Genomic DNA, 12,806 nt, shown 5'->3' on the forward strand with positions numbered 1-12,806 from the left:
TAGCAACAACCAGGTATTGAGTTTAAATAGATGGACACATTTTTCCATAATAAAAACGCTTTTTTAAATTGCTTTTGTAATATTCAATTGTTTTGAATGTGAAGCCAGAATCATGACAATTAGAGACATGAAATGTTTCAATCTGTGTGTAATGGATCTGTATGATTTTTAATTGAATTACTGATATAAATACACTCTTCCATCATATTCTGATTTATTGAGGTGCAGCTGTGTACCGTATTTTCCGGACTATAAGTCGCGTTTTTTTTCTAGTTTGGCTGGCCATGCAACCTATATTCAGAAGCGACTTATATATCAAAAATATAGCCTACGCTATGACCACAAGAGGGAAGCGAGGCTTTTATTTCTAAATCCCTCCTCATTCAGTAGCTCATCTTCATCTTCCTCACGTGCTGTTCTCCTCACTGCGCTGTCGGACCTGTCTCCGTAGCGCTGTATGTTTTTTTCCTCTTCGTGACATATTTTTTGACAGATGTGACTAATACTCCGGTGCATATAGTCCGGAAAATACGGTATATATATGTTATTATATGAATATTTATATTTAACTATAAGATGATATTCTCAATCGGAGCATGTGTTGTCGATGTCTGTGTTGTTTAGTTGTGTAGAGTGAATGTGTATTCTTTTATTGTCACTATATACATTAGAAACCTGTACTCAGGTGGAAGTCGACTCACCTGCTCTCCTCTCCTCCTCTCTCTCTCTCTCCTCAGGCTTCGTCCAAAAATGACATAACAAAAGTTTGCAAAAAAGTTACAGAGGTGAGTGAAGAGAAGAGACACCTGTTTATTTCTCAACATATATATGATAACTGCTGTGAATATTTATATTATATTATATTATATTATATGGCAGCTTTATTTATGTCATTCAAAATGCTGCACACATAATATCAACATACAGTATCAAGATGAAAAGTACACTACACAGTCACACAAGAAGAGAAAGTTAAAAAATACAAAAAAAAGAAATACGTTTTTAAAAAAGAATTGAATTAAATTATATTATGGGGATGGAAATTAGCCACTTGGCTATAATCCCCCATATTTACATGCCAATGTCCATCAATATTTACTGTTCCCATTTTTAAAATCTGAAATCTTATATTGTTTAAACACTCATCACACGTTTCACACACCTGCTCATCGTTGTTTCTCTCGTGCTGCTGCTCATGAGGATAATAATCACACAGGTCATTTTATAGGTTTAATTAATTCAAAATAAAATAAACAATGTCATTGAAAAACATCTTAAATTGAAAAAAGATTGAAAGTGAAGGAGAAACATCCTCCTCCTCCTCCTCCTGATGAGGAGATGAAACAGATTCCTGGAGTCTCTGGACGTTTGGAGATAAAACAAAACAAATAGAAATGAAACAGCTCAGATTTGTTCTGTTTGTTGTTCAGGCCTTTTAGTTAATTTAGCTCCATTTCCTGTGTCATCATCATCATCATCATCATCATCATCATCATCATCATCATCATCATCATCTTCATCATCTGCTGTCGCCAAAACAAACAGACAAACTGAGCTGTGTCTCTTCTTTTCTGTGGTTTCATGTGTGTTGATGTTGGTCTCTTCTTCTTCCAGAACTCTCTCTACAAATGCATCACCAAAAATGAAAGTAAGTTTTTACAGATTTTATTAAACCTTCATGTGAACACGTCATTTAAAGGGATAGTTCAACATTTTGGCAAATTGGCCCATTGCCATAATCCCTATAGTCATAGCAGTAGGTTTGTTACCTTTAATTGTCGGTGCAAGCTACGGAGGTAAATTCAGAGACTGCTTGATGAAAAACTGTCCCTGTCAAAATGTCATTTTTAGTCAAAACAAATCTCATTATACCTAAAATAAGACTCATCACATAAAAAGCAGCTTGTTTTTAAGACATTTTTTACTTTTTTCAAACATATTTTCACTTGAAATAAGTAGAAAAATCTGATAGTAGAGCAAGTTTTTCTTCACTGGCAGATTTTTCTACTTATTTCAAGTGAAAATTTGTTTGAAACAAGTGAAAATGATCTAAAAACAAGTTAATTTTTAGGTGACAAGTCTTGTTTTAAGTGGAAATAGATTAGTTTTGACTAGAAATGAGACATTTTGACAAGAAATAAGACAAATATTCTTGGAAAGATTTTGAGTTTTTGCCGTGAACTTGTCCACTAGAGCGTTGTGGAGTTGTTGGATTGTGTATTTGATGAGTTTGATGAGGGAAACCAAGAAATCCCATAATGAGCCTCCGTAGTGTAGCTCTGAGCAGCTCACGGCTCTGCTCCGCCGTTCTAAAAATAGCTTGCACCGACAATTAAAGGTAACAAACTTATACTGCTATGACTATAGGGATTATGGCAATGGACCAATTTGACAAAATGTTGAACTATCCTTTTAACCCTTCGAGGTCCAGATGGCAGGATGAAACACAATAACTTAAACTGCACGGTTCAGTCAGATAAAACTAAGTGTGTGTGTGTGTGTGTGTGTGTGCTCAGTGGGCTCCACGTGCTGCAGCTACGCCGGCCGCCACACCACCTGCCGGGAATACTGCCAGGCCATCTTCCGGACCGACTCCACGCCGACCGTGTCCCAGATCAACGCCGTCAGAGAATACTGCCAGAGCCACAGCCCCCAGCTGCTCGGCTGCGTGTCCAACTTCACCAAGTCCTACCCCATACGCAGCCCCATCGACAGTGAGTCTCAGCATACAGCAACACATCCACATCCTCAAGCGTATCATCGTGTGAATACGATGATTTTACTGGTCCTGGTCCAGTGCCGGCACTTTTGAGGATTTATACGACTTTTCAAACAGCCACAAGATATGTTGTGCTCTGATTAAAATGACACAGAATGTCTCAAATGAAAGAGGAGACTCTCTACTTTCACCAGGGGAAAAAGTGAGTTTGTAGCACGTTCCACTTTTTAGTTATTCTCATTTGAATACGGCGTGTTTTCTCCAACTTCACCAAGTCCTACCCCATACGCAGCCCCATCGACAGTGAGTCTCAACATAACTCTGTCCCAAAGACCCTGAATAATCCTGACGTGTGTCGTGTATCAACATTACTAGGATGTGCAAAGGGGAGGTATGAAAACCTCACCCAACATATTCAAAGATCAAATTTGTTACGGTTTAAAAACAATAACATAGGAAAATAACTGAACAATAATGAAAAATAAGTAAAAAAGTAAGAGATTAAACAGTAAATATAAGGAAATAAGGAAAAAAAAATACATATACATAAATGAATAATACAAAACAAAAATAATGAATAAGATCATAAGGAAAGAATAAGAAGTGAGAGAGAGAGAGAGAGAGAGAGAGAGAGAGAGAGAGAGAGGGAGAGAAAGAGACAAAAGAAAAACATGACAATAATTGTCTTATGTTTGATGGTACATGGTTTGACTGATGAGGTACTTTTTGAGAGCCTTTTTAAATGATGTTAAATTAATATTTTTTTTCAGATAGTCAGGTAGCTGATTCCAACTGGCCCTGGTCCAGTGCCAGCCACAAAATATGTTGTGCTGTGACTAAAATGACACAGAATGTCGCAAATGAAAGGGGAGACTCTACTTTCACCAAGGGAAAGAGTGAGTTTGTAGCACGTTCCACTTTTTTAGTTATTCTCATTTGAATACGGCGTGTTTTCTCCAACTTCACCAAGTCCTACCCCATACGCAGCCCCATCGACAGTGAGTCTCCACATACACTAACACATCCACATCCTCAAGCGTGTCGTCTGAATACGATGATTCCAACTGGTCCCGGTCCAGTGCCGGCACTTTTGAGGATTTATACGACTTTTCAAACAGCCACAAGATGTGTTGTGCTATGACTAAAATGACACAGAATGTCTCAAATGAAAGAGGAGACTCTCTACTTTCACTAGAGGAAAGAGTGAGTTCGTAGCACGTTCCACTTTTTAGTTGTCCTCATTTGAATACAGCGTGTTTTCTCCAAATTCAGCATTCTGGGAGGATGATTCTGAGAAAAACAGGTTTAAAGTGAAGGAGACATTTTCAAGATAGATAGATGGAGAATAAAAGCAGTTAAAGTGTTAATAGTTAATAAAAATAGTTAAAACACGTGTTTTAAACATGTTAAAGTAGTAATTTAATGTAGCCACGACTGTTGTACTTTCTTTCTTTTTGTTGTTTTCAGTTGTATCAGATTTTTTCCCCGCTCCACACGTGGAATGTAATTCATGGATCTATATGTGTATACCTTGTTGTTTACACTCAGTCAATCAAAATTTAAGTTTAAAAAAAAAAAGACATGTTAAAGTACATGCCCCCCCCAGGTCTGTACTGCTGCGACCGGGCCGAGGCCCCCCACTGCCAGGCGGCGTGCCGGAGGATTCTCCGCACCATGAGCACGGAGCACGAGATCATGGAGGGTCTGATCCAGGAGTGTGGCTCCCAGCCGCTGCCCCAGGAGCCCATGTGGCAGTGCTTCCTGGGCAGCGCCCACCCCCCCTCGCCCCCCGAGGACGAGCCCCCCCACCCCGCCAAGATGGACTGCGCCAAGCTGCACTGCTGCGCCAAGGCCAACACCTCGCTCTGCAGGTACGGCCAACAGCTATGGGATGGAAACACTGGTGGAACGGAAATGAGACGTACACGGCAAAAACTCAAAATCTTTCCAAGAATATTTGTCTTATTTCTTGTCAAAATGTCTCATTTCTACTCAAAACTAATCTCTTTCTACTTAAAATAAGACTCATCACCTAAAAATGAACTTGTTTTTAGATCATTTTCACTGTTTCAAACAAATTTTCACTTGAAATAGGTTTTTCGTGCTCGTAATAAGGAAGAAAAACTTGCTCCACTATCAGATTTTTCTACTTATTTCAAGTGAAAATCAGCTTGAAAGAAGTAAAAATGATCTAAAAAGAAGCTACTTTATTTTAAGTAGAATGAGATTTGTTTTGACTTGAAATGACATTTTGACTAGAAATAAGACAAATATTCTTGGTAAGATATTTGAGTTTTTGCACGCTCTCGCGTTAATGCGACGCACGCGGACGTGACCGGACTCGCCTCAATGATGTCGTTCTCTGGACTATATCCAATATATTATTACATAATGTGGCACTACGTTAAAAAAAAAACGTTAAAGTTTAGTGCGTTATTTGTTTCAGTCCATCAACTGGTTGGGAAAAAAGTCGTAAATGGGATCAGGGGCGAAATCCAAGTAATTTGACATATTTGAGCATTTTATTTTTTGCAAGTAATGCAATAGTTACTTTTCCTGGTAGTTAGTTACTTTTATAATGCAGCAGGTCAGTTACTGTGTGTGTGTGTGTGTGTGTGTGTGTGTGTGTGTGTGTGTGTGTGTGTGTGTGTGTGTGTGTGTGTGTGTGCGTGTGCAGGGACATGTGTCAGGAGATCAGCACCAACTGGGGCAGCCAGACGTGGCAGGACTTCGACCAGCTGTGTGAGTACAACCCGGTGGAGGCCGAGCTCATCAACTGTCTGGCCGACGTCCGCGAGCCGTGTCAGCTCGGCTGCAAAGACCTCGGCTACTGCACCAACTTCAACAACAGGTAACCACGGTTACACCGCCGACACCGCTGCAGACGCATCAACCGCACAATGTTTCTGAGAGATTAAATAATTATTATTATTCTGAGTAACAAGAGACAAAATAGGAAAACAACAAGAACATCCAACAGCATGGAAATGTTGGTGATTTGTTTTTAAAGGGATACAACAGCTGGTCACAACGGCTAGCTTGAGTAGCGCCGAAACTGATTTCATTTTAGCTCTAAACTCTGTAAATATATCACTTTATCCACATTTCAAACATGTTTAGGTGAGAAAGTAGCCGTTTAGATCAGCAGTGTGTCGTTAATTTGTCTAAATACCAGCTGTTTATAATTTTGTTCAGACGAATTTGGCGCTACTCAAGCTAGGTTGCTGAAGAGTTTCTCTGATGACTTTAGGTGGAGGCAGGCTAACACTACCCATACACTTCCAGTGTTTGAGCTAAGCTAATTAGCGACTTTAGGTGGAGGCAGGCTAACACTACCTATACACTTCCAGTGTTTGAGCTAAGCTAATTAGCGACTTTAGGTGGAGGCAGGCTAACACTACCCATACACTTGCAGTGTTTGAGCTAAGCTAATTACAAGCGATACAGCTCTATCTCCCTTGTTACTGCACGCACATTCGAAAGGATGGTGTCTATCTGCTGGTCATGGACTCAGGAGTGAGGCAAGACACGGAAAAAAAAAAAAAAATGTTGGCATATCCCTTTAACGATAAGTGTTTTGCTTCAGAGGAGAAATGTGATGTTTAAAAATGCCACTCTTACATTAACTCCAGTTGTTCCCATTAGGGCAGAATTCAAAATGTTCTCAACAATTCAGTTTTTGAGATAAAATTCTGATATTTGGCAGTGCTAACACACCCAAGCAAAGCATCTGGTCTGTCCACTGGAACAGTCTCAATGTATTTGTGAAGTCCATATCAAATAAATAAACATTAACATAACATATTTGCCAAACTTCATCAACCACAACTCCAAAATATTGTGTTAACGATATACTATAGTGTATAATATATAAAATGCTAAATATTTTATCATTTTTTTGTCTGGTTTATGTTTACAGTCAAACGTTTTCATGCACTGGAGGCTTATATCAAAAAATTGGGGTGTTAACTTTGTGGAGGACGGTCTGAAGATGCAGTCGCAGCAAATTTGGTGACAATTGAGCAAAAAATTGTTGGAGAAGAAAGATTTAATACGTTTTAATAAGTGATAATAAGTGATGAGTTCATAATTTGTGCTGGATTTAATTAGACAAAAGTTTCTAAAGTTGCAAAACTGTGGCACGTATGGTTGGTTTTGTTAGGAGGAAGAATAAAACTGGCCAAAACAATAACTTTAATAAGCTTTAATTTTAGTTTAAAGCGGTTTAAAGCGGTTTAAACTGGTTTAAAGCAGCAGCACTTGAACGTTTCTCAGTTTTAATCTTCCTGTGAAAACACAAAGCGCCTCAGACTCAGACCGACGGCGACCGCTCGGTGTTTTACTCTCTGTCGACGCTCGAGGACGAAGGTCAACTGGAGCGGGCTTCAAAGGCGTCGCTGACACACACACACACACACACACACACACACACACACACATGAAAACAAACTTCACACACACCACCGCTGTGTGTGTGTGTGTCCTGCTGAGACTGAACATGATCAAACACTGAGCAGTTTGTTTTACGTCGTCACACCGAACACTTCCTGTCGGGTTCGGGTGTCATGACGACGACGACGTAGCTGTTTGTTTATCGTTCACTAAGAAACTACGGATGGTGATGATGTGATGGATGGAGCTCACACTGCGGCATTGTGGGAGTTGGAGTTCAGGCAAACACAAACACACACACATGGACACTGCAAAAACTCAAAATATTAGTTGATGAGTCTTATTTCAAGTGCAAAGAGTTTAGTTTTGACTAGAAATTAGACATTTTGACAAGAAATAAGACAAATATTCTTGGAAAGATTTTGAGTTTTTGCAGTGTCCTCCTCTTCCTCCTCCTCCTCCACTGCCAAAACTCAAAATCTCACCAAGAATATTTGTCTTATTTCTAGTCAAAATGTCATTTCTAGTCAAAACAAATCTCATTCTACTTAAAATCGGACTCATCACATAAAAAATGAATTGTTTTTAGATCATTTTCACTTGTTTCAAACAAATTTTCACTTGAAATAAGTAGAAAAATCTGATAGTGGAGCAAGTTTTTCTTCCTTTTTTCGATTTTTCTACTTATTTCAAGTGAAAATTTTCTAAACACAAGTTCATTTTTAGGTGATGAGTCTTATTTAAAGTGGAAAGAGATTAGTTTTGACTAGAAATGAGACATTTTGACAAGAAATAAGAGAAAAATTCTTGGAAAGATTTTGAGTTTTTGCAGTGAATCCATCCTTTAACTGCCGGCCGCTCTGCTCTGCTCTGCTCTGCCCCCTGGTTGCCGTGACGACGCACTGCAGCCGGTTCATAACAGCTGATAGATGATGTGACAAACAAGTTTCAGTCTTCAGATTCTCATTCGTTCCTCGTTTGTTTGTTTTCCTTTTCTTCCTTCTGAGGCGGAAAATAAAAACATACAAATAAAAAAACTAAAAAAACTTTATTTCTCTGTTGTTACCGAACACAGGAAGTGGTTTTTAATACGAATCAGCAGCTGATTGCAACACGACCAAGAGCTGGTTTGAATTTTAAGTTTGTTTTTTTTAAATTGCTGTTGACCACTCAGGAATCCAGAGTTTCACACACACACACACACACACACACGCAGGATAAACAGAGCAGTCAGTGTGATGATGATGATGATGAAGAGCCACACCCTGCAGCTTCTCTTCCTGTTAAACCACCAATTAGCTGAGTCATCGCTAGAGACCGAACCCACCAATCAGACATCTGAGGATTTATTTTCCAAAGAAAATAGAGACTTTGACTTGTTGACAAGGTTTTTCTCTCAGGGTCAAAGCCTAAAAACAGTCTAGGTATTTAGACCTTAAAGGGATAGTTCAACATTTTGTCAAATTGGCCCATTGCCATAATCCCTATAGTCATAGCAGTAGGTTTGTTACCTTTAATTGTCGGTGCAAGCTGTTTTTAGAACGGCGGAGCAGAGCCGTGAGCTGCTCAGAGCTACGCTACGGAGGCTCATTATGGGATTTCTAATGGTTTCCCTCATCATCAAACTCATCAAATACACAATCCAACAACTCCACAACGCTCTGGTGGACAAGTTGTGAGCTGCACATTCAGCACGCTATGAGATAATAACACAACGTTACCACACAGAGTTGTTTTAGAGGGAAATACAGAGACTGTTGATGAAAAACTGTCCCTGAAGGCAACGCGCATCAGCGGTTTTGCATGAATTTCCCTCTAAAACAACTCTGCCTATCCTTTTAAAAAGTCTTAAATTTGTTAAAGTATTGTGTTCAAGTCTTAAATAATTTTAGACAGGTCTTACTTTTCTTACCTCAAATGCTCCTGCAACACTTCATTGTGCTTTATCGAATGTATTTTTGACTACAAACGAGCACAAACGCACAATTTATATGTTGCAGCCAATTTACTTTGCCAGTAATTTAGTGACTCTGCATTTCCTTTGTACATTTGTTTGATAAAAGCATTGCATTTCATCCAAAAAGGTCTTAAAACATCTTAAATTTGAGTTGGTGAAACCTGCAGAAACCCTGATTGAGTGTTTCCAGTGTCGGACCTGTTGTCTCCTCTGCTGAGTGACAGATAGATAGAAACAGAGAGCTAGTTTGGGTGTGGTTTAAAAACAAAAACAACATGTTTTTATGTTGTTCTATGATAGATTTCTCATGTCAGAGATGATTTCATAGATAAGTTAAAGAGCCACAGACTGCACATCTTTAAATCAGAGGAATAAACACAGAAACAAACTGGTTCAATGTACAAAACAAGCTTCAACACTTCTCCGATGTATTTCTTTAAGTCTTTTATTTTGAAAGCATTAACCAGATGTGTGCTGTGTCCTCAGGCCCACGGAGCTGTTCCGCAGCTGCAACGTGCAGTCGGACCAGGGCGCCATGAACGACATCAAGCTGTGGTCCAACGGCACCATCAAGATGCCGTTCATGAACATCCCGGTGCTCGACATCCGCAAGTGTCTTCCCGACATGTGGAAGGCCGTGGCCTGCTCGCTGCAGATCAAACCCTGCCACAGCAAGTTCAGAGGCAGCGTCATCTGCAAGTACGTCTAACTACCACACCGAGATGTAGATTTCATTTTTCATTTATTAGTTTATTTGTAATGGGACTCTGCATATTCATGAACATACAAAAATAATGATTTGTTACTTTACTTTATTTACTTTATTGTTTTATTGTACGTGGACAGTCCCAATTAATCAACTGCATTAAATACAGTAAAAAGGGCTTTAGCTTTAGCCAGCATGGCTAATATCCTGCTGTAGTCCCCGGCCAGATGACAATGGGCATCCTAAAAAAACAACAACAATATATTACAACACAATGATTAAAAAGAATCAAAAGGGAAAGGATAGAGCAGGTAGGCATCAGTACAATCATGCAGAGACAGCACATAGAAACATACAAGAGCAGCACATGCAATATACCAGTAATCACACACAATAGGCTGCATCAGCACATACTGTACTACACATTCTGGGATGCAGACAGACAGGGGTGCATGCATGTTATGTAATGATATGCCAGATTTAGCTCCAGAGCAAATCAAATTACAGTTAGACAAAGACAAAACAAATGAATATATGGGTTAATGATGAGATACAACCCAGTGTTAAATGATGTAACTGGTATTTTATCATAAAAATCTGACAATTGCAAATGCAAGTACGGCCAACAACTAACCATTTTCATTCATGCATTTATTTGTAAATAATGGTTTGTTATATAATGATATACCAGATTTAGCTCAAGAGCTCATGTCCATCTGCAGTCTCATGATCCACAAATCAAATTACAGTTAGACAAAGACAAAACAAATGAATATATGGGTCAATTCAGTCAGGTTTAAATGGTGTAACCAGTATTTTTTTCATCTAAATTTGATAATTATATACAGGGAAATAAATCTGGACTCAAATGTGGAATAAATATAATTCACCTTTGCGATTCAACACTAAGTTTCTTGACAAATTTTACAATATTTGACTCTTTATTTAGAAGAAAAGTGTTGTTTTTCTTAATCCAATCCAATCCATTTTATTTAAGCGCAATTTTAGCTAAACACAAAGGTTTCCAAAGTGCTGCACAGTAAAATAAAACACAACAAAAAAGATAAATAGACTGTCCACCCCAGACTTTAGAATAAGTTCTGCTCAGAGTTGCTAAAATGCATTAAAATTCAAATATAGAAGTTCAGCAAAAATCTATTTCAATGTAATGTTTTCAGAAGAAAGTGTACTTTTTTTTATAAATTCACTTAAATCCACTCTAGGTGGATAAAATGGCTAATATTAATATTCTTTTGTGGCTGCACCATTTGACATTTTCAGGGCATTCAGGTTTCATATTATATAGGTATCATTTTGAATACAAAATGTACATTTTAACAAATCTGGCTCTTTGAAAACAGTTTTTTTTATCATTTAAAACATTTTTTTATTTGTCACTGACCCATATATATCTACATATTTACATATCTAGTGTGAACACCAGCAGGAGATTTTAACACAGAGGATTTTAACACATTTTTCAGGGCGCCACCCACACGTTTAACTGTGTTGCTCATATCACGAACGCACGATTCTTACAAGTTGAACCTCGTTGTAAAGGCGACTAATCACTAATCAGACTTTCCAATGATTTAAAATACATAATAACACCAGTTGGTTTCATTAAAGGGGAGAAGACGGACTGAAGGTGCAGATCTACACTGTAAAAACTCCTTTACAATAAAAAGCTGTTATTTTAATTTTGTGAGTTGTTCTGAAATGAATTAACATGAGGGATATTAATTATCTGATTCATTGAGTTTTCTTTCTGAAGCAGATTTTCACTTGAATCTTTAAAAAAGCTCCGGTTTTATTTTTATTTTTCAAAGTTTATGATTTCATATTGGCTGTTTATTATGGTCTGTAATCGGATCGGGAAGCTTAAAGTTGCATCGTTCATGTTTGTATTTGTGTTGAGCCTCTAACGGCTGGAAAAACAGTTCAACAGTGACTCAGCAAATTGGTGTTTTTACTGTTGAGTTGTTTCTCTTTGTCTCAGTTTGTTGTGTTGTTGTTAGATGCTCCAGTGTGTGTATCTGTGTGTTACTGATGTGTTGTTGTGTGTGTGTGTGTGTGTGTGTGTGTGTGTGTGTGTGTGTGTGTGTGTGTGTGTGTCAGGTCGGACTGCGTGGACATCCTGACTCAGTGTGGGGACAGGAAGCGTTTCCATGAGGGTCAGACCCCAGAGAGGATCTGTGAGCTGCTTTCTCCCATCGACGACCCTGAACGCTGCATCCCGCTGCACCGATACCTCAGTGAGTCTCCGCCGCCATGGGGGGTTCAGGGGCATCGGGACAAACCAGCGCTCACTCACTCTGTAACCTGTAACAAAAACTAATTAAAGACGTTTATATGTTTAAGGGATAGTTCAACATTTTGGCAAATTGGCCCATTGCCATAATAATCCCTATAGTCATAGCAGTAGGTTCGTTACCTTTAATTGTCGGTGCAAGCTATTTTGAGAACGGCGGAGCAGAGCCGTGAGCTGCTCAGAGCTACGCTACGGAGGCTCATTATGGGATTTCTTGGTTGGTTTCCCTCATCAAACTCATCAAATACACAATCCAACAACTCCACAACGCTCTGGTGGACAAGTTGTGAGCTGCACATTCACCACGCTATGAGATAATAACACAACGTTACCACACAGAGTTGTTTTAGAGGGAAATTCAGAGACTGTTGATGAAAAACTGTCCCTGAAGGCAACGTGCATCAGTGGTTTTGCATGAATTTCCCTCTAAAACAACTCTATCTCATAACGCTCAATAGCTCGCACCGACAATTAAAGGTAACGAACCTACTGCTATGACTATAGAGATTATGGGAATGGACCAATTTGCCAAAGTGTTTCACTATCCCTTTAAGTTTCTGTATGTGATGATGGAGTCGGACCTGCAGGTGGTTTCATCTGATGCCACCAGGGGGCAGAACAACACCGAGGTTGAAGGTCCAGTGGGTCACAGTGATTATAGATTATTGATCATCAGGGCTCCAGGTGTTCAAAAGGTTTAATCTGAATCAAAATGATCTGG

At 39.0% G+C, this 12,806-nt stretch overlaps 1 protein-coding gene across 1 annotated transcript in view; it reads left to right on the forward strand.

Moving 5' to 3' along the window:
• LOC146966017 (reversion-inducing cysteine-rich protein with Kazal motifs-like) overlaps window positions 1–12,806 on the forward strand; it is an 83,031-nt gene that overhangs the window by 51,928 nt on the left and 18,297 nt on the right. Inside the window, exons 6-12 of the mRNA XM_085763435.1 lie at window positions 738–785; window positions 1,615–1,648; window positions 2,517–2,714; window positions 4,326–4,590; window positions 5,397–5,570; window positions 9,555–9,767; window positions 11,893–12,029. Coding sequence (XP_085619561.1) covers window positions 738–785; window positions 1,615–1,648; window positions 2,517–2,714; window positions 4,326–4,590; window positions 5,397–5,570; window positions 9,555–9,767; window positions 11,893–12,029 — 1,069 coding nt within the window. The remainder of the gene's footprint in view (window positions 1–737; window positions 786–1,614; window positions 1,649–2,516; window positions 2,715–4,325; window positions 4,591–5,396; window positions 5,571–9,554; window positions 9,768–11,892; window positions 12,030–12,806) is intronic.

Source organism: Trachurus japonicus, chromosome 20 (genome assembly GCF_045865225.1).
Source record: "Trachurus japonicus isolate A0001 chromosome 20, Traja_1.0".
Taxonomy (NCBI): Eukaryota; Metazoa; Chordata; class Actinopteri; order Carangiformes; family Carangidae; genus Trachurus; species Trachurus japonicus.